This window comes from Daucus carota, chromosome 2 (assembly GCF_001625215.2).
Source record: "Daucus carota subsp. sativus chromosome 2, DH1 v3.0, whole genome shotgun sequence".
NCBI classification, from domain to species: Eukaryota; Viridiplantae; Streptophyta; class Magnoliopsida; order Apiales; family Apiaceae; genus Daucus; species Daucus carota.
Window position 1 is genome coordinate 57,704,771 of NC_030382.2, and position 18,824 is coordinate 57,723,594.

Consider the following 18,824-nt stretch of genomic DNA (forward strand, 5'->3'; position numbering starts at 1 on the left):
AAAAGGAGGAATATATATTAACTTCGATGTTAATAAATAATACTCCCTCTGTCCCATTTTAACTGATGTTTGACTTTCTAGCACGTATATTGAGATGTAAAAAAATAATATCTACACTTAATAAAATAATTCAATTCTTATATCAAATAAAAGTTTAGGTTCTAAACTTTTATTTGATATAAATTTTATAAAAAATTATTATGTTTAGATGTGATTTTTTTAACATCTTAAAATACGTGTAAAAAAGTTAAAAGCAGTTAAAATGGGACGGAGGGAGTATATATCAAGAAAATTGCAAATTCGATGGATTATTTTTCTAAGAAAAAGAAATATTGCCGGATATATTACAGCACAAGATGAGTCGCCAGAGCATAGTGGCCTACAAATCATCACCGTAGTAAGCAAAGCCTTTCAATTTCATGGCCGCCGCCGTTCTATCTCCGGCCACCACCCTCCGGCTAAACCCCTTTTACGCCACAGCCAGATTCCTCTCCTTCCGCCGCAAAACCCTCCCAACAACCCTTCTCCCCTCCCTCCTAAAACCCATCATTCCAACCCCGCAAAATTACACGCACTACTATGTGAACCCATCTTTTTCCGGAGGCCGGAAGTTCAGTAGTGTGATTTTCGCGAAAATTTCGCCGGAAAATGCGGTGGAGAGGCAGAAAGATGAAGTGTTGGGGAGTGATATGAAGGTTGGGAAGTTTCGAAAAAGGCTGAGAGTTGTGGATATTAAAGGAGGGGTTGATGAGGGTTTGGATAGGTTAGGGCAGAATTTAGTTGTTAAGGGTTGGGTTCGGACTCTTCGGGTGCAGAGTAGTGTTACATTCATTGAGGTACTTTTTTTTTTTTTGATTTTTGATTTTTGATATTGAATGTTTTGAACTCCAATGATGAAATTTGGGGATTTTGATGGAAATGTGAACTCGTGTTGTTAGGTGAATGATGGATCATGCTTATCGAATATGCAATGTGTGGTTGGCTCGGATGCTGAAGGTTATGATCAGGTGAAAATGTACAAGGATTGTGCAATTTTTTGTAGCATGTATGAAGGAAATTTCAGTATACTGTGATAATTTATAAGCCTGCGGAAAATATATGATTGACTTGTAGGATTGTTATTTAGTCAAGTGGGGTCGAACATTGTGTCCTCGATCTTAGCTTGACAAATAACCAAAAATCGAACATGTTAGTCCTCCAAATCTTGAATTAATCATATGAAAAAATTCAAGACGAATTGAGATAAAATCCAATATGCTCAACTAGATTAAGCATGTAAATTACAACTTTATTTTATATTCTTATACTGTATAGAAGGGTAAATTTTTCATTTTATATTCGAGCTTTACTCAATTAGTTACAAGCTCGAGCGTGCGTGATCATTGTGGAGGCAGAATCAAGTACATTATTGGTCAACGTTGAGCATGAGTCATAGTAGCCCGATTTGTTTGCACCTCTAAATTGTGTTGAGCAAGTATTGATCTATGTATAGACCTCCCCTCACTTGTGTAATGATGAGGCCAATTATTGTAGGTAGAGAATGGCTTGACGACAACAGGTGCATCAGTATGTGTAGAAGGGATTCTGGTAGCCAGTCAAGGCTCTAAGCAGAAAGTAGAATTGAAGGTCGAGAAGCTCACAACGGTATACTCTGAACTATGATACATTTTTCTGTTCAGCTTTTACAGTAACTATCTGTTGCGAATCCAATGGCCCTTCCCCTTCTTCAAACTGGGGACTGGCCCTTCCCCTTCTTCAAATTTGTGTGAAGTCTGAACAAGGTATTGTTACACTATATAGAGATCATACTGTTCTTGTAGAGGGAAGAAATAGAGAGTGCTGTTTAAGTTGGACCTGCATACTGAATGGGGATTCCCCCTAAACTATAGTCTATTCATTTGAACTTCTGGTAATTACTGTATGCTTGTATCATGTTAATATTTTTTCTCCATAGGTCGGTAAAAGTGATCCTTCATTCCCCATCCAGAAGAAAAGAGTCAGCAGAGAATTTTTGAGAACAAAATCTCATCTTCGTCCAAGAACAAACACCTTTGGTGCGGTATGGTACAGTATTTTGTTTAGCACTCTATCTTCTGTGTATATGTTTTATTTAGTCATCAATCCAAAGGTTATTTGACAGTTTGTTCAGTCCTAGATTATTATGATGCATCTTTGCTCATGTAGACCTTATGCCAGCATATAATGAACGATATTACCTAACATGGCTATTAGTTTTTATTGTTGAGCAAATTTTATTTATCCTAAATTCTAATTAGCTGTTCAGGTCATGTCAACTTCTTGAGGTCATGTGAAGTTAAAAATCAATGTGTTAAATTATGTCTCTCAGCTAAAATTGTTTTCACCATAACAGAAGGTCGAGGCCCGAGAGTGTTTCGTATGGAACTATGGATATTATTAGTTGCAATATTATTTGTTATGACTTTTAATCTTGTGACATGCATCAGGTTGCACGTGTGAGAAATGCTCTGGCTTATGCTACACACAAGTTTTTTAATGAAAATGGATTTGTGTGGATCTCAAGTCCTATTATTACTGCTTCAGATTGTGAAGGAGCTGGTGAGCAGTTTTGTGTGACTACTTTGGTACGCTTCTTCATATACATGTTCCTCTGCACATTGCTGATGCTTTTTAAAATGTTTGTTTATAATTTTTACAACATTTGACTTGCAGGGGCATCTATATACAATTAAGATCATGCATTCTTGTTTCACATCTTTTCCTATTATTTTTTCTTGATAACTGCTTCCTTAAGATAATTTTACTATAACAGATTCCAAGCTCCAGAGAGGCTAATGAATCTTTAGCTGATGCCATTCCTAAAACTAAAGATGGTCTTATTGATTGGTCACAAGTAAGTAAAAGCAGATTCTGCAATAAGTTCTGAAGTTTTCATATTTCTGTACCTGCATTGTTAATTAAGCATTTTTCATATCAATAACTATGAAACTAAGGTGGTTTCCACCTTCTATTGTCATTGGCAAGTCAGTCGGGCTTTTTTTATTTTATATTTCATTGTATCTTTCACTTTTCATTTACAAGAAAGTTTTATTCGAATTCTATTGCTCAAACCCTATCCCTGGCCATTTCTACCAATTCTTTTTAATATTAGTGCACATAGCGTGAGGCAGTAAATGGGTACTAAAGATAATAGGCAGAAACACTAGAGGGTTCTCTGGACTGTTTATTGTGATAAAGTTTGGATTCTTGATCTTATGAGCATTATGTGTAGTTGACACTTAAGTTGAGGCTCTTGTTTGAAAAAGTTGCAGACACGAAACTCCTTAATTTATGGGCTTTGTTCAAAACAGTAGACCTTACATAAAGGAACAATATTTAGCGTTGTGAAGAATCTCATTAGGATTAGTCATTACTCATTAGCCATAGTTAGGTAGGAATTTTCATAAATGTTAAGGGACCCAGATTTATAGTAATTGAATTGCCAAAGTATTACTTTATACCTCATCCAGGAAAATGTATACTTTTTTAGTTGTCATTTACTGCAGCACTTGATATATTTAAAACAATGGTAACTGTTTTCTTGCACGACTGCTTTGGGCATGATTAATATTTGCTTATTTATGTTACAGGACTTCTTTGGGAAGCCAGCATTCTTAACCGTCTCAGGCCAACTAAATGCCGAAACATATGCTACTGCCCTTTCAGATGTATGTCTCTATTTGTTTTTCAAATTCAGAAATATATAGCTATAGGACAAGTTTCACTACTTGTTCCTTTTTATATGTAGTTATAACTTCTTATATACTTTGACAGGTGTATACATTTGGCCCCACATTTCGAGCAGAAAATTCAAATACATCTAGGCACTTGGCAGAATTTTGGGTGTCTATTCTTTGCTTGATATAAAAAAAAATTATATACTTTTTGCAGACATTAATCTTTTTATTATAAGGAAAATCGCTTAGAACTAACAAGTTACCCTGTAATGTAAGATGATTGAACCAGAGCTTGCATTTGCCAACTTAGATGACGACATGGCTTGTGCAACTGCCTATCTCCAGTATGTAGTATGTTTCTTTATCACATCTTCATCAATAACAACTCGTTATGGTTTGTATTTTTGCATTTACTAGACGAGCTTTTGCATGTACCAACCTTACTATCTGTCAGGTGAAATTTGTGCTGGAAAATTGCAAGGAAGATATGGATTTTTTTAATACTTGGATTGAGAAAGGAATTGTCGGTCGACTGAGTGTATGAATTCAGCGTACCTATCTTTCAACACTTCCGTTATGTTCCATTAAAGTTTTCTTTATGATTTGGAAACTAGGCTACTCTTTCTTTTATGCCTCCAGTATTTATATTGCTTATTAAAACATGTATCGTTGAACAGGATGTGGTCGAGAAAGACTTTGTACAATTAACTTATACAGATGCAGTTGAACTTCTTCTACGAGCCAAAAAGAAGTTTGAATTTCCGGTATATGTCTGACTTTTTTGCATTTTACTCAAAAAATAAGAATGAATCTATGATACGCCACACTATTCAACAAACCTCAAATGCTGTGAAGAATTGTTACAGTTCTAAATAATATATATAGGATAAGTATTAGAGCAACATTTCTTTGTTGTGTGCAAGCACTTTTAGCTAAAAAATTGCAATGTTGAATAGAAAATGTTTTACTTTAACATATTTTAGTTAATTTATAGGTGAAATGGGGATGTGATTTACAAAGTGAGCATGAACGTTATATCACTGAGCAAGCATTTGATGGTTGTCCTGTAATCATAAGAGATTATCCAAAGGTAAGTTCCTAAAGAAACAATCCACACACCTCTTTTGCCTAGATAAAAAGTAGTTCAGAGGTCTGATGACTTTAGTTCGTCTTCAAAATTCTCAGGAGATCAAGGCATTTTATATGAGGCAAAATGATGATGGAAAGACTGTAGCAGCTATGGATTTGTTAGTTCCTCGGGTACTATACGCATTTTTACTTCTTTTAAATGCTTTCTGAAGACAAGTGTATTTTATATATCTGCAATTTAATTGAGAGGAATCAGGCGGCACCGCAAACATGATGAGATTAAAGAGTCCCTTAAAATTAAATGCATTTCGTAGTCTATACAAAGGAACACCCCTGGAGCTCCAGAGCACCACATCTAATCTCACTTAATAGACTTGTTACAGTAGCTCCGGAAGAACCTCATTTTGCCAGAACAGGAAATAAACAATATAGTGAAATCCTTGACATATGGCAAAGTTAACTTGTGATTTCAGCTGCATATATTTTTGTTACTTTCAGAGTTGCAGATAACAAATAACAAATGGAAATGCTCCAGATGTTTTCTATTTCTATGTCATACTTGTTATATTAGTACTGCTTACATCTGTCAAATGCTTCACCCTTTAACTGTTTATGTATGTCTATTTGTGCACCTTTTGTTTGTTAGGTTGGTGAACTTATTGGTGGAAGCCAAAGAGAGGAACGTCTTGATCTTTTGGAGGATCGACTAGATGACTTGCAGCTTAATAAAGAAAGCTATTGGTGGTACCTTGACCTGCGGCGTTACGGTTCAGGTAAAGCATCTTCCTGTTGTTTTCCATTATCCTGGCCTGTGTGGTAATTGTTCCACTTTTTCTGATTCTGCTCCTGCTTTTAGTTCTATGTTTTTGCTTGCCTTTACTAGTGAACTCAAATTAGAGAACATTATGTGTTAACCATGTTCTCACCATATCCATATTACAAGCTATGCTGAGTAAAATTTTATTGGGTTTGGAGATTTGATCAGTTAACTTCAACCACTGTGATGGTTCTGGATGTTTCCAAATTTTACTTTTATGCTCTAGAGCGGATTTGCTTTCCAAGTATTTTGGAACAAGAGATTATTATTGTTTTCATGTCCAAGATAAAACTGTACCAGTGTCAGAATGCGAGAGCTAATACATTTACCCAAGACTCTAGCTTCTTAATACTTATACTGTATTTAATATTAAGGAGCATTTTCAAGAATCGTGATGCTAGAAGAATTAATTCTTGATACTGAGAATTTGAGTTCTCATTTTACATTTTTTGCTTTGGTTTTCTTTGGCTAGCCTTGCCCTAATATTTACTTCTAAATACTGTGTTTTGTTTCTTTGTTCCACTTAAAAGAAGCTGGAGACAACTGAATCCGAGAACTCCTTGTTCACTAGCCTATATATAAACTTTTATACTATCCTCAGCAAATAATAATAAGTGGGCAAGGTGGTTCTCACATTGTCTGTCTTCCAGTTCCGCATGCAGGTTTTGGATTAGGGTTTGAGAGGCTTGTCCAATTTGCCACTGGGATAGAGAACATAAGAGATGCAATACCTTTCCCTCGGACACCTGGCTCGGCTGAGTTTTGATGTGTAATGCATTCTTGTACCTTATATATGTCTCCATTCTCTTAGTCCAAGTGCATTTGTTGTTAGTTATACTAGTTCAAATTCTTCGAAACACAGATTCAATACAAGGAATTTCTGATATGAAGATTACAAATGATACGATAATGTCTTGATAATGTCAACACGTTTATGTATCTGAAGTGGCTAGCTACTGAATGTTGAATAAGATTTAAACGTTCAGACAAATATTTGTCAACATTGGATAAAAAATTTAATCTAGAAAAATCTAGACTCCAGAAGATGTCATGATAACAGAAGATTAGCTATAATTCAACTCTAGATTAGTCAATTTTAGGTGATAGTTTTTGATGCATTTGATCATCTTCGTAAGCTTATAATGTCATATACATGTGATACGAACCGGGAAAAACCAAATATCGAAGATCATGAACTCCACACGGCATAAAATATGCATTCCAAGACTTACGAATTTGATAATTTTAAGTTGAAAATTTTACATGATAAGATTGTGAGTTTAGTAATTCGAGTTGAGTAGTACGATTAAAACTCGAAACGGTAAACAGGTCAAATTTGAACAGGACAAAATATTATTTTTCGAGTTTCCTTTACTTAAAGAGCTATATCTGTGGCATATAATATATTTTAATATCAAATGTTAAAAAAAGCTCTAGATAGGGTCGTCGAAATCCGGAATCCAAATAAATCAATTGACTTGCCGATTCAGAATTTATCAGGAATTTTTAACTAAAATCACTAAAATATTTTTTTTTAATTAATAAAAAAATCAATAAATAAATAGTTTTTAGAACACTAACTCTATGAATAAAGACGAGTTCCGGAAATAATATTTCCGAAACTAAAATTTTCTTGATAAAATGAGTACTTGGCAAACAACTCTAAAGCTATGGCAGCACATATAAAATGGCAGGGATAAGGAACCTTTAGTGGAAACTAGTAAGCCAGACAGTACGAGAAACCTGCTAGTACTAGGAAAGCGAGACAGAACAAGTGCTGCTTCTACCAATCCCCTCAAGGCCTCAACTCTCCACAATCACAAAAGCTAAAGCAATCATGAATGGGAAAGATACAGTTTTGCATGACTTGCCACTTGCTTCCCTCTTTTGAGTAAACGAAATGAATACCAGTAAATCACAATCTCCTACCCAAACACATGAATATTAGTCTACAAGCTTTCAAGGACTTGTCTGGCCCTTCCGGGTAGAAATTCTCCGGGTTGAGATAAAATCTAATAATCTCCAACATTTTATCCGAGATTAAAAATGGTATCGTTACACAACGAAACCGGTCTAGTCGAGTTCTATCACACCAATAAATATGACTTATTTCGGAAACTTAGTGTCTGATCATGGGGTTGATTCTGGTCACTTCGGAAAATAAAGGACAAGGGAGCCTAGAGCATCTTGTAGCTACTGCAAAAGGTCTAAAATGCTGCTACTCTGCTCCACCAGTACTACTACATTTACTTGAGAAAGACTCCAAGCAATGTGCTACAAACATGCAACTTACTGAAAACAAAATTTTTCACAAATTCTACAACTCATTGCTTCACAATTATACTAAGTTGTTAGGAAGTGTCTATAACTAGCTAAGAAAACCAAACAAACAACACAAGAAACACTCAACTGAATGACCCAAATTGCCAAAAACTCCCAATTATATAAATATTCAAAATGATCGACATTTGTATATTAAAAGGTTGGAATACTAATACCAAATTTCGATATCTTTTAAGCTAAATAAATGTACCTATATTCTTGTTTCCCGAAAATATCAATATTTTATAGACCGTCCGAACTTGCTATCCGTCGGGTCACGGGTCGATCGGAAGGGGCAAGTTAAGATCGATGAAACTAAAACCAACTTCATGTGTTTGTTTAGGACTAGTAGATGAACTAGTTGAAACACTAGTTGATGAAGAACCTAAAAAGTGTGACCTCTTGTGCCCACCAAGTGCTTGACCCGACCCGAAGACCCGAAAACAAACCGGACACTCATGCAACTTTCTCCCCACATTTTCTTTGTTTTTTCTTGGTTTCTCCTCCATTGACTCATCGTGGTCTAGCCGCTTCTTGACTTTTTTATGACTCGTTCCGTGTCCACCCAGTGCTTGAAACGTTCCGAATTCTTTATTGCATGTCTCGCACTTGTACGATCTCTTCCGAGTCTGACTCGGTGCCTTGACTCTCCACTTGTCTCTCGACAGCGTCATTAAACATGCAGCAACGTCTTCGTCTGCAAGCAACTCGGTCACTGACTCGGTGTCACTGTCTTGAGGAAGTAGACCCGACCCGAGTTCGAGAAAGTGGGGATCGACGAGCTTGATGCTCTTTTTGGGGTTCTCTCTCAGCTCGTAGATGAAGTCTTTTTGGGGCTGGGGAGAAGGTGGTGACTCGGGTGACTCGTTAGTGAGTTGGTGCTTTGGAGGAAGTGGGAGAGGAAACATATGAGACCTCATGTGACCTCCCAGAGCTTTCCTACTGTTGAAACTTCTAGTACAAAGCTTGCACTGCTGTCTAGAGATGCACAAAAGATCTGTTCGGGCCAGATCCAGACCGGGCCAAAAAAATCCGGATTTTTTTCAAACCAGATTGGGCCGGGCTTTTTTAAAAATCGGGCCGGGCCGGGCCGGGCTTTTCCAAAAATACTAGGCCCGGTTTAGTTATAAAAAGCCCGGATTTTTCAAAAATCCGGATTTTATCCGGGTTTTTTTGAAAATATTAGGCCTGTTTTAGGCCCTCGGGCCGGGCCGGGCCAGACCGGGTTTTTTTCGGATCGGATTTTTCAGATTTTTTTCCAGATCGGATCAGATCGGATTTCAGATTTCGGATTTTTTGAACATCTCTACTGCTGTCTCTCCATTACTACAATCTCTCTCTCCCTCTCTCTCCCCTTCTCTCTCAGTCTCTCCCTCTCTCTCTCCCCTTCTCTCTCTTTCTCTCCCACTCTCTCCCCTTCTCTCTGTTTCTCTCCCTCTCTCTCCCCTTCTCTCTCTTTCTCTCCCTCTCTCTCCCACTCTCTCTCTCTAGTGTGTTTCTCTCACTAGAAGCAGAAGTAGAAGTAGGTAACAAGCATTCCTCCACCGAAAAGATGCACACAACTCAAAACTACCTTATTTATACACTAACCGGGGCCCAAAAGGTACTACAGATTTAAAATAATAAAAAAATAAAATATTAACAACTGGTTTAATTATAATTTTTTTTATGTATAACTACAGTTAGGTCATAGGTGGTTATAAAAAGCATTTATTAATCCATTTATTTCAGAGAAACGGCAATAGTAAAGAGTCTGGCCAATAAACTTGTGCTTATTCAATCTACTATTTTACCAATCATAGTTTCACCATCAAAATTTTGAAACCGCAATATTTAATCAAACTGTGCTCTGAATAATAAATCTAAGTTAATACTCCCTCTGTCCCATTTAATTGTATACGTTTCTTTTCAACTGTTCGACACGCATTTCAATGCTCTTATAAAATATAGTTCCGTAACTTATTTTTGAGATTTTCTTTTTCTGAATAAAAATATAATATCCAAACTTTAATTTAGAAAAAGAAAATTTTAAAAATAAATTGCACAACTATACTTTACAGGAGTATTAAAGTCCGTGCCGCGTCCCCGTCCCCAATATATACTACTCAGGGGACGGAGGGAGTATTTATTTTCGGGATGATTAAGAAATTGTACTTAAATAAATGAGTCAAGTTGTATTCAATTGTGAGTGAGAGAGAAGATACGATACGATGTGTCTTGTCTATAAATCTACTCCGTATGTTTGGTACCTAGCCTCGCCAGGCCTGGTTACCATTAAGGGGCAAAGTACACTTGAACATGCATCTGTAGAAACAAAGAATTGGGGAGATTTTTGACAAATCCAAAATTCAGTTCAGTTGGAGATTAATTAATAAAATACTTTTTAAAAGATTAATCAGAGATTTTTAATAAATAGAAGAATTTTAAAACGCTATTTACATAATATATGTTATGTATTTTCTATTTTTCTTTGGTAATAAATATTTATCTTTAAATAAGAAACAATTAAAAAATATTTTATAAATATAAAATTTGTATTCAAAATAAGTTGTTATTTTTTTAAAACAGCGGAGTGAAACACTCTCTCAAGTCACCATTGATTTACACATATTTGAGCTTGAATTTTTTTTTTCAAAATATATGTCCTATTATAATTAATCTTGTAAATAATAACTATATTAGATCTCATACTCACAATATTAATTATATCAATTATATTTTTCTGTGACCTCACATTTATAATGTTGATTATGCTTGTATCTTGTATCAATATTATAAAAAACTAGTATTGAACTTAATCAGTGAAGACCGTATAAGAATTAATTGAATTGATCAAAGATTAATCATATAATTAATTATATAATTATAAATTTTATCAATATCGAGGATAACACTGCTCCCTCTTTTTACTATTCCCGACTGATTATTAAAGAGTATAACTCTATGCAATTCATAGTCATGACAGAATTTGGAAAAGAAAATTACCGGTGTAATTTAATTTAGGAAACTTATTTAAGCAAATGTATTTGTTGTGACAAGAAAATAATTAATTAATAGTTACATAATATAAATTATGAAGTGTAAATTCATGTATTAATACTAAAAATATGTATATTTCATATAAGTTACGTGACCACAGCTCCTTAATTCATTACAAAAAGTAGAGTGGCACACTTAAGACATAGGCCTATGAAACAAGCATTATAAGCGATCACAGATAGATATACATGCATTTAAACGCATGTGCATACATGCCTCTTCCATGCTTCGTTTGCCTATGCTCTCCTGTCACTGAACATTTCACCCCAGTTCAACTTTACTTTTTCCAACACATTATTATTGCTTCCTATCTGGTTGCTTTTTATTATAGAGAGCCCTCTAAATTGTTTTCTTTTTCCTTATTTTGAAGTCTTAAGAAGATAAATACTTCCTCCGTCCCCCCAGTATATATTGGGGACGGAGACGCGGCACGGACTTTAATGCTCCTGTAAAATATAGTTATGTAATTTATTTTTAAAATTTTCTTTTTTTGAATTAAAGTTTAGATGTTATATTTTTATTTAGAAAAAGAAAATCTCAAAAATAGGTTATAAAACTATGTTTTATAAGAGCATTGAAATGCGTGTCGAACAGTTGAAAAAAAACGTATACAATTAAATGGGACATAGGGAGTATATATTATCATATAATACATTATTGTATTTGATAAAAATGTACGAACTTCATATACACCTTTGTTTCAAGAAATATATCAAATCAAGTTCTGCATAGATGCATATACAATTGACCCACAAGTTCAGAAACCAAGTTAAAATTTATAATTGAAATTGCTGATTAGAAGGAGAACATCAGTATGAAACTACTAACACTTTCCTTTTGACAAACTCAACTAGCAAGAATTACTACTTGTTTGAAGCAATCCCGACCTGCAACCATGGAGAAGACATTCCTTCCAGCTTCAAATCTCTCACATTACAGTGTTTTGCCAACTTACACGGCCTTCCCTCTTCTCCGTTATAATTATGATCAGATTCATGCAATTTATTTACTCCTATATTATTTCTGCCACAATTTTCGATTTTATTATAGTTTTCGGAACCTTTGTTCTCCTCGTCACTATTTAATTTAATAATACTGTTCATTCCTGGTGATAAATAAGTTGGTGTAGATTTCTCATCAACTGTTTGATCTGGAGGGAGGTTGAGATCAAGCAATTCTGAGTCTTTGCTACAGCTTGTAGTTGATTTCTGAGAGTTTTCTGCGCCATAATAATGGAATTGAAATTGATCATGAAAAGGTGTTATGAAGGTGCTATCGGTTTGCAGCCAATGGAACCTCTTGTGTCCTCCCAAAGCTTGCCCGGATGAAAAAACCCGATGGCATATCGAGCACTCGTGCACTTTCTCAGCCCTCGTTGAGTCGTGATCATGGTGGGAAGTGTTTTGGGAAGTCGGATTGCAGGGAGGATCGGGAGGAGGCTCTTGAGACATTGGGGTCTCGTCGTGGCCAATGTAGTCGTCTTCCTGTATTTCATCATCGGTTAGATCATCGAGTTTTGCAGCATAACAACCCTTAACTTTCTTGTGACTAGCTCTGTGTCCTCCCAGTGCTTGATGGGAATTGAACACTTTCTTACAAGCTTTACATTGGAAAAGGCCTTTAGCTAACGGCGCCATACACGCCTCTTTAGTTTTGTTCTTGCAGATACTGCTATCTGTAGAGTTGTTCGATAATGTGACCAGAACATTGGCCAGATCTTCTTCTTCTCTCGAAAAACACCCCTTCTCGTTACCTTTCACTCCAACAAACTTCCAAATGTATCCCTTCCTTGCCCCTCCATCTTCAACTTCCATGACAGACGACGATATAGGTGACAGCAGTCTGTCATCGTCTAAACGTGCACGTTTACAAGAATACTCACCTCGGACAGGTGACTGGAGATTGGAAAACCGGTTTGAGGTGGTCCGGAGAAAGTAGGAATGCTTGTTGCCTTCCGCCTTATCGCCACTAACCAATCCTTCCTGCTGCTGATGCTGTTGTTCTTGAATGCGGTTGATCACTTCCGCAATGTTATGGGCTCGCATATGCCCCCCTAAAGCTCCACCGCAACTGAACCCCCTGTGGCAGATTCTACAGTAGTGCAATATCGCAGCTGGTTGTTTGTTGTCGCCAGTTGTCCCCATCGTCCACCAGGACCACCATAGATAAACAGTGATCCAGCTAGCTTGTGAGTGTGTGTAGCCTTTAAACTCATATAAAACGCATATAATAGGTGGATGAAAAATATAGTAAGATGGACACCAGGAACAATAGAGTGCATTTGAAGGCTACATATATATACCTAACACATATGATTATACTTGTACAAAGGTCCGGATTAATGGGAAGTCCTAGTTTTGAGGTTAGTTGTGGAGTAGAGGAAGAAGAGTGAGAATATGACTTGGTATAACACAATATTATTGATGGTCAAGAGACCATTTCTGAAAATTAGTGGTGCTAAACTCAGCAAAAATTAAAAAAATAAAATAAAAACTAGTGATGCTAAATGCTAATGGTCTCAAGAAAAATGTAAACGTCCGTAAGAATACATATACAAGCATAAATTCTGTTTATTAATACATATACAAGCATAAATTCCGTTTTATTATATTTTTCCTATAATTAAACACACGCACCTTCTTTAAAAAGGTACAAAGTCCAAACCTAGACATTGCAACTAAAAATGAAAATACATATATAAGCACCTGGAAATCGATATACATGAACTGGAGTTTGTCGTGGTCAAGGTACAGACAAGAATGAGAGACCAAACTTCTATTTAAAGTATTGACAAATATAAGAATAATAGAGATATTGAGTTCATTTAATAGAGAAATTTATACTCGTCAACCTGTATCTGGAAGATAAATATAAATATATTATGTTTTCCTTGGTGGATGATACATAGAGCAACAATCAAAGAAATTTCCACAAGGGTGTGAAGCAATAAAGACTATGAAAATATGAAAACAAGGAAACACTTTTACAGTAAAGTTATTACATTCGCAGAAGGCACTGAAGCTGTTTGTCATTAATTTAAGTACTTAGCTCATTGTCAAGGTCACAAATAAAAAATTGCCTCTCTTAGTCTTCAATTGAGGTCCCTGGAATTGTCTGCGCGTACATTCACCTTGGAACAGAAAGACCCAGCTCTAATCAACAAACAGAAAAAGTCATGCATCAGAAACTACTAAAAGAACATCTCAGTCCCAATTGTGAAAGATCAAAACAGGCTCCCTAGTTCAAAAGGTAACAGGATGGCTAAATATGTCTATTTAGCAGTATATCTAGTGACTGTTCTAAATCAAACATAAATTCTACACAATTAAGTTCTTCTAAATATATATAATGATGCCCTAATCTTAGGCCTGGCAATTTGACACGTAACACGCTAACACGAAACGAAACGACACGAAAAAAATGGATACGGGTTTTGATTTTCGATACACGAAACACGAAAGTACACGAACACGAAATTACACGGTAGATTTCGTGTCGGATATGGGTTTTCATTTGGGGTACACGAAATACACGAAAGTACACGAAATATTTGTAGAATATATTTATTATATATATGTAATGATATATTAAATATATAATTGAGTATAAAGTATATAGTTATATGTATGTGTGGATATATATTGTAGATACATTAACAAATTTATAAAGAATTGTATACAAGTATAATATATATCATTCACATTTAATAAATTTATAAAGGAAAATATATATTAAATCCATTTTTTCATTAAAAAATATATTAATATTTTTATAGATAATATACACAAAAAGTACACGAAATATACACGAAACGATTCGAAACGGATACGGGTTTCAAATTAGGTACACGAAATTAATAACGGGCGGATACGGGTTTCACCTTCGAGTACACGAAACACGAAAATACACGAAACGAAAGTATACGAAACGAAACGATTGCCACCCCTACCTAATCTATAAAATTCACACGTATCACGTTTTATTGATTTCATCTCAGGAAACAAGAAGTCTTGAATGAGACAGTATTCTGAGAGTTCAAACATAAGCACGAGGACTAAAGTTCTCTTCAACCAATGTACTGTCTAAACAGCTTGGGTTTATAATTTCATGAGTTCATAGAACACAAACAAATGATATATGATATATGCTTTAATTTGCTTATTGGAAGGAACATTCACAAGTGATAAGATATTTTGAAGGGACTGTGATACATATTACATTGTTCGCTACACTGGCATTAAATCATTAGATTCCCCTAAACAGACACTGCAGGCTGGCAGCACAGATTGCTCTCACGTTTACTATAAAGGATGATAAACTTCAAATATACCTTGCTCATATTTATTTAGTTGATCAAGATTTCGTGGTTCCAAAGCATTAGTAGACTAATACTTTTTAGTTTTTAAAAGTAATATGCAAAAAGCCTTGGGTATCTATAAACACACTGTAAAATTGCAATTCAGGTAAAGATACAGTCAAATACGAATTCCAATGAAGTCCTCCCCAAAATTCTAAGGAATACTGAAATCGTCATATTAAGGCTGTGCTTGTAAGCTTCTATAAATTTCAAATAATTTTTTATATATTTCTAAACTTAGACTGCTACAAAGGATTGAACTTTTAATTATAAGCTTATCACTTATTGGCAGCTCATGCAAAAATCTTTTATGTTGTATTTGGTTGAGGTGAATGAATTCAGAAGAATGGAACAAAATTTGAAATATGTTTTGAACAATTGTTCTAAAATTCCATTCCTTCCCTCATTCCATTCCTTACACCTTATACTAAAAGTCACACCCCCAATTTTGGGAAGGAATTCTTCATTCTCTCATCTACCCATTTTGCTCAAATCTCATCAAAACAATTCCGCACTCACTCGTTTTCTTTCCAAACTTCCCTCATATTTCTAATAATTGCTTTTATGTTTACTCATTCCGTTCCATTCTCCCCAACCAAACACAACATTATAGTATTACTCATGCTTAAGAAAAATTAGGCGCAAGGTAACAAAATTCCTATCAGAAATCTGATTGGTACACTTCACTAGTGTTTTTATGCGCATCAAAGATATAATTAATCTATGGTTCAAAATTTATAGTATAAAAATTTGAATCAAATCAGAATAGGATCAAGGGTTGTCTTCTACATAAAGTTCCTGGGAAGTTCATAAACATGTTTGGTTGTGATGTGGAAAGTGCAAATCACCAAGAGGATCGTGGGTAAGAAACTTCCTACATTATGGGGGAATATTCACTTCCTATAAAAATGTCAACCAAACAACTTAAAAAAGTTGCTAATTCCTAGAAAGCTCAAGCTCCTGGACATTTCCTAGGAAATTTAAATCATGTCAATTCTTATGATCTTTAATTTCAATGTAAAGCAAAGAGGAAGGAAACAATATATATAGATGGTCAAATGAAAGAAACCAGCACCTGTGATGATTGTTTTTATTTCCCTGGACCTTTTCTCTCTGATTCCTTCTATTTCAAACTAATGAATTTAGTTCGTACAGGCATTTTTGAAGATGCTATTGTAATTGCCTCTTTGGCCATTTGTTCTGTTACTCCACTTATTTCATAAATTATTCGACCTGGTTGAACAACAGCAACCCAAAATGCAACGGCTCCTTTCCCACGACCCATACGTGTTTCTGTGGGTCTTATCGTGACCGGCTTGGATGGAAATATACGTACCCATATTTTCCCAGTGCGACGAGCATTCTGTACCAATACTTTTCGACCTGCTTCAATTTGTCTGGACGTGATCCAAGAATGATCGAGGGCCTGAAGAGCATAGGTACCGAAAGCAATATGATTGCCTTGATGAGCTATTCCCGTCATTGTTCCTTTAAATTGTTTGGCAAACTTGGAGCGTAGTGGAGCTGCACGGGTCCTTCCTGACCGAGCACCTACAAACAAGAACTATCCTATAACAAAATGACAAAAAGCTAAAAATATAGATCACTGAATGCATTGATCTTGGCTGCTACACCACCTGTAGAGTTCAGAGAACTTGAAGGGGACCATTTGCTGAGGTTATATATCTTGTTTCAGCGTACTCAAGTCCATCTCATTTTAAACCCTTATGTTCTAACAAAAGCCTACTCCCCTTTCTAGACCATCTATATTTTGTATGGGTCAGCTATGCACAAAAAACTACTAACATCCAATACTTGTTAAAACATAAATAAGAACCACGTGTTCAATGTATTATATAGGCAAAACACAAAAATGTAACTAAGTTCACATTAAATTCAGGTTCATCACAAGCCCTTATTATTGTCTCATACCAGGAATGAAGTAGATGTGAGTCTCACCACGGTAAAAACAACTAGAACAAAAACATTTTTGCATCATTTTTGCATCTTACAAGTATAACAAAAGTGTTGATCGTTTGCATACACTCATTAGTATCTGAATTCTACTTGTATCTACCAGTTTTACAAAATTCTATTACATTAGCCCTTCCTAAATAACAATAATTTCTATAATACACAAGCTTAAACTTAATACGGACCCATGAAGAAGCTCGATATAAAATATAATATAAAGTAGTATTAGACCTGAAGAAGCTTTCCCCCCCTTTGAGGCAGTGCTCATACATGCCGACATCCTGGCGGCACTCAACTGCGGCATCATCGATTGCAACGATCCAAGACCCGGTGGAGACCTATCATCATTACCCACATTTTTCATCAAATTAACAGCAACACAATAATAAGAGTGTATATAACTACGGACAATATAGAGGGAGAGGGAGGGGGAGAGGGGGGGGGAGGGAGAGAGAGAGACCTGGGTGGGAATTGACTAAGCAGAGAAGTGGAGTTGCATCTAATAGCATAATTAAGAGAAGGAAGAGAAGTTAGATTCATCAATTTGGTGAATATTGACGCCATTGTTTATGTTGCAGCAAAATGCTTGCAAGGGTTTAGAAGGGGATCTTCCTCTAGCCGAGGCTCGTATACAGGGGTTTTGGGTCCGGGTGACTGGATCACAAATTTAACCCGACCCGATCTTAATCATATTTAAATGACTTCGAATATTTAATCCAAACTCCCTCCAAAATAATAATAATTTATTATTAATAGTCATTAAAATAATAATAAGAATTTGAACGTATTCATGTTTGAGTTCACCGGGGATCAAATTTTTGAGGTTACTAATTTATTAGGAACATATAGTATGTCAACTCTTAAACTAAAGAAATATTATTTATTGAAAAAATGTAAAAAGTCTGTGACCAAAAATATAATTAGTTAAATTAAAATATCTGCCCGGATAAATATAAATATAATCTTTATAATGAGTTAAATTAAAATATCTGCTCGGATAAATATAAATATACAGTAATCTTTAGGATTTAATTATGTACAAATGATATTAAACTTGTGTGAAGCTATGTTATTTTTCAAAAATAAAAATAAAAATACCATGAAGGTTTTTTATTTTTTATATATACTTTTCAACATTATAAATGATTTGTATCATATTTTTTTTACTAGATTCAATAATATAAATAAATTGTATCATAAATTTTTTATTTTTAATATATTTAAAATGATGAATTTTTCAATAATAAATTATATAATTAAATACTAATAAAATATAAAATATAAAATATATTTAAATAAGATATGAAATCAAAACTATTAAAAACATTATTTATATTAAACTTTTTTCGTCTTTTGGTCACATCTTATTTTCACTCTTTGACTGTGCAAACTGCAAAGTAGCAAACCAGAAGTGGAAAAGACAGGATGAAAGAGATGGGTCGACAGTGATGAGAGGAGATAATGGGAACATTGGAGCAGGCAATGGTGGAGGACCGTTGGGACTGTGAGTTGACCGTTGCTCCTCAGTCGA

General features: G+C 35.1%; 4 protein-coding genes across 5 annotated transcripts; 1 reads left to right on the plus strand and 3 right to left on the minus strand.

The window, feature by feature from the left end:
• Window positions 1-310: 310 nt before the first annotated feature.
• On the plus strand, window positions 311-6,592 carry LOC108209988 (asparagine--tRNA ligase, chloroplastic/mitochondrial). The gene is made up of 15 exons (XM_017381214.2): window positions 311-836; window positions 939-1,007; window positions 1,534-1,644; window positions 1,955-2,059; window positions 2,466-2,603; window positions 2,792-2,872; window positions 3,609-3,686; window positions 3,793-3,861; window positions 3,972-4,046; window positions 4,150-4,233; window positions 4,373-4,459; window positions 4,690-4,785; window positions 4,881-4,955; window positions 5,431-5,557; window positions 6,252-6,592. Exons 1-15 carry the CDS (start codon window positions 420-422, stop codon window positions 6,365-6,367), a joined length of 1,728 nt encoding a protein of 575 aa, XP_017236703.1. The 5' UTR covers window positions 311-419; the 3' UTR covers window positions 6,368-6,592.
• A 1,606-nt stretch (window positions 6,593-8,198) lies between these two features.
• Window positions 8,199-8,843, minus strand: LOC108207878 (zinc finger protein ZAT9). Its single transcript, XM_017378307.1, has one exon. The coding sequence runs from the start codon at window positions 8,841-8,843 to the stop codon at window positions 8,199-8,201; it is 645 nt and encodes a 214-aa protein (XP_017233796.1).
• Window positions 8,844-11,716: 2,873 nt separating this feature from the next.
• LOC108205686 (zinc finger protein ZAT1) lies at window positions 11,717-13,640 on the minus strand. The gene has a single exon (XM_017375703.2). The coding sequence runs from the start codon at window positions 13,104-13,106 to the stop codon at window positions 11,826-11,828; it is 1,281 nt and encodes a 426-aa protein (XP_017231192.1). The 5' UTR covers window positions 13,107-13,640; the 3' UTR covers window positions 11,717-11,825.
• A 141-nt stretch (window positions 13,641-13,781) lies between these two features.
• Window positions 13,782-17,919, minus strand: LOC108205687 (large ribosomal subunit protein uL16c-like). Of its 2 annotated transcripts, none has more exons than XM_017375704.2 (4): window positions 17,754-17,919; window positions 17,525-17,631; window positions 16,395-16,870; window positions 13,782-14,114 (listed from the first exon to the last, which is right to left on the minus strand). In XM_017375704.2, the coding sequence occupies exons 1-3, from the start codon at window positions 17,855-17,857 to the stop codon at window positions 16,443-16,445; spliced, it is 639 nt and encodes a 212-aa protein (XP_017231193.1). In that variant the 5' UTR covers window positions 17,858-17,919; the 3' UTR covers window positions 13,782-14,114; window positions 16,395-16,442. The 2 variants fall into 2 exon arrangements, with proteins under 2 accessions (XP_017231193.1, XP_063944507.1); XM_064088437.1 differs by having other exon boundaries at window positions 13,888-14,092; window positions 17,754-17,918.
• Window positions 17,920-18,824: the final 905 nt, after the last annotated feature.

What these genes read in the sequence shown, in the direction of transcription:
- LOC108207878 (XM_017378307.1), bottom strand. Translation starts at nt 8,843, where the DNA reads ATGAGGTCTCATATGTTTCCTCTCCCACTTCCTCCAAAGCACCAACTC.
- LOC108205686 (XM_017375703.2), bottom strand. Translation starts at nt 13,106, where the DNA reads ATGGGGACAACTGGCGACAACAAACAACCAGCTGCGATATTGCACTAC.
- LOC108205687 (XM_017375704.2), bottom strand. Translation starts at nt 17,857, where the DNA reads ATGGCGTCAATATTCACCAAATTGATGAATCTAACTTCTCTTCCTTCT. An exon ending in CTTAGTCAATTCCCACCCAG is followed by an intron (nt 17,632 to 17,753) that starts GTCTCTCTCTCT and finishes TAATGATGATAG; the next exon opens with GTCTCCACCGGGTCTTGGAT. An exon ending in GGGGGGGAAAGCTTCTTCAG is followed by an intron (nt 16,871 to 17,524) that starts GTCTAATACTAC and finishes TCTTGTTTGTAG; the next exon opens with GTGCTCGGTCAGGAAGGACC.
- LOC108209988 (XM_017381214.2), top strand. Translation starts at nt 420, where the DNA reads ATGGCCGCCGCCGTTCTATCTCCGGCCACCACCCTCCGGCTAAACCCC. An exon ending in GAATTGTCGGTCGACTGAGT is followed by an intron (nt 4,234 to 4,372) that starts GTATGAATTCAG and finishes ATCGTTGAACAG; the next exon opens with GATGTGGTCGAGAAAGACTT. An exon ending in TCATAAGAGATTATCCAAAG is followed by an intron (nt 4,786 to 4,880) that starts GTAAGTTCCTAA and finishes CAAAATTCTCAG; the next exon opens with GAGATCAAGGCATTTTATAT.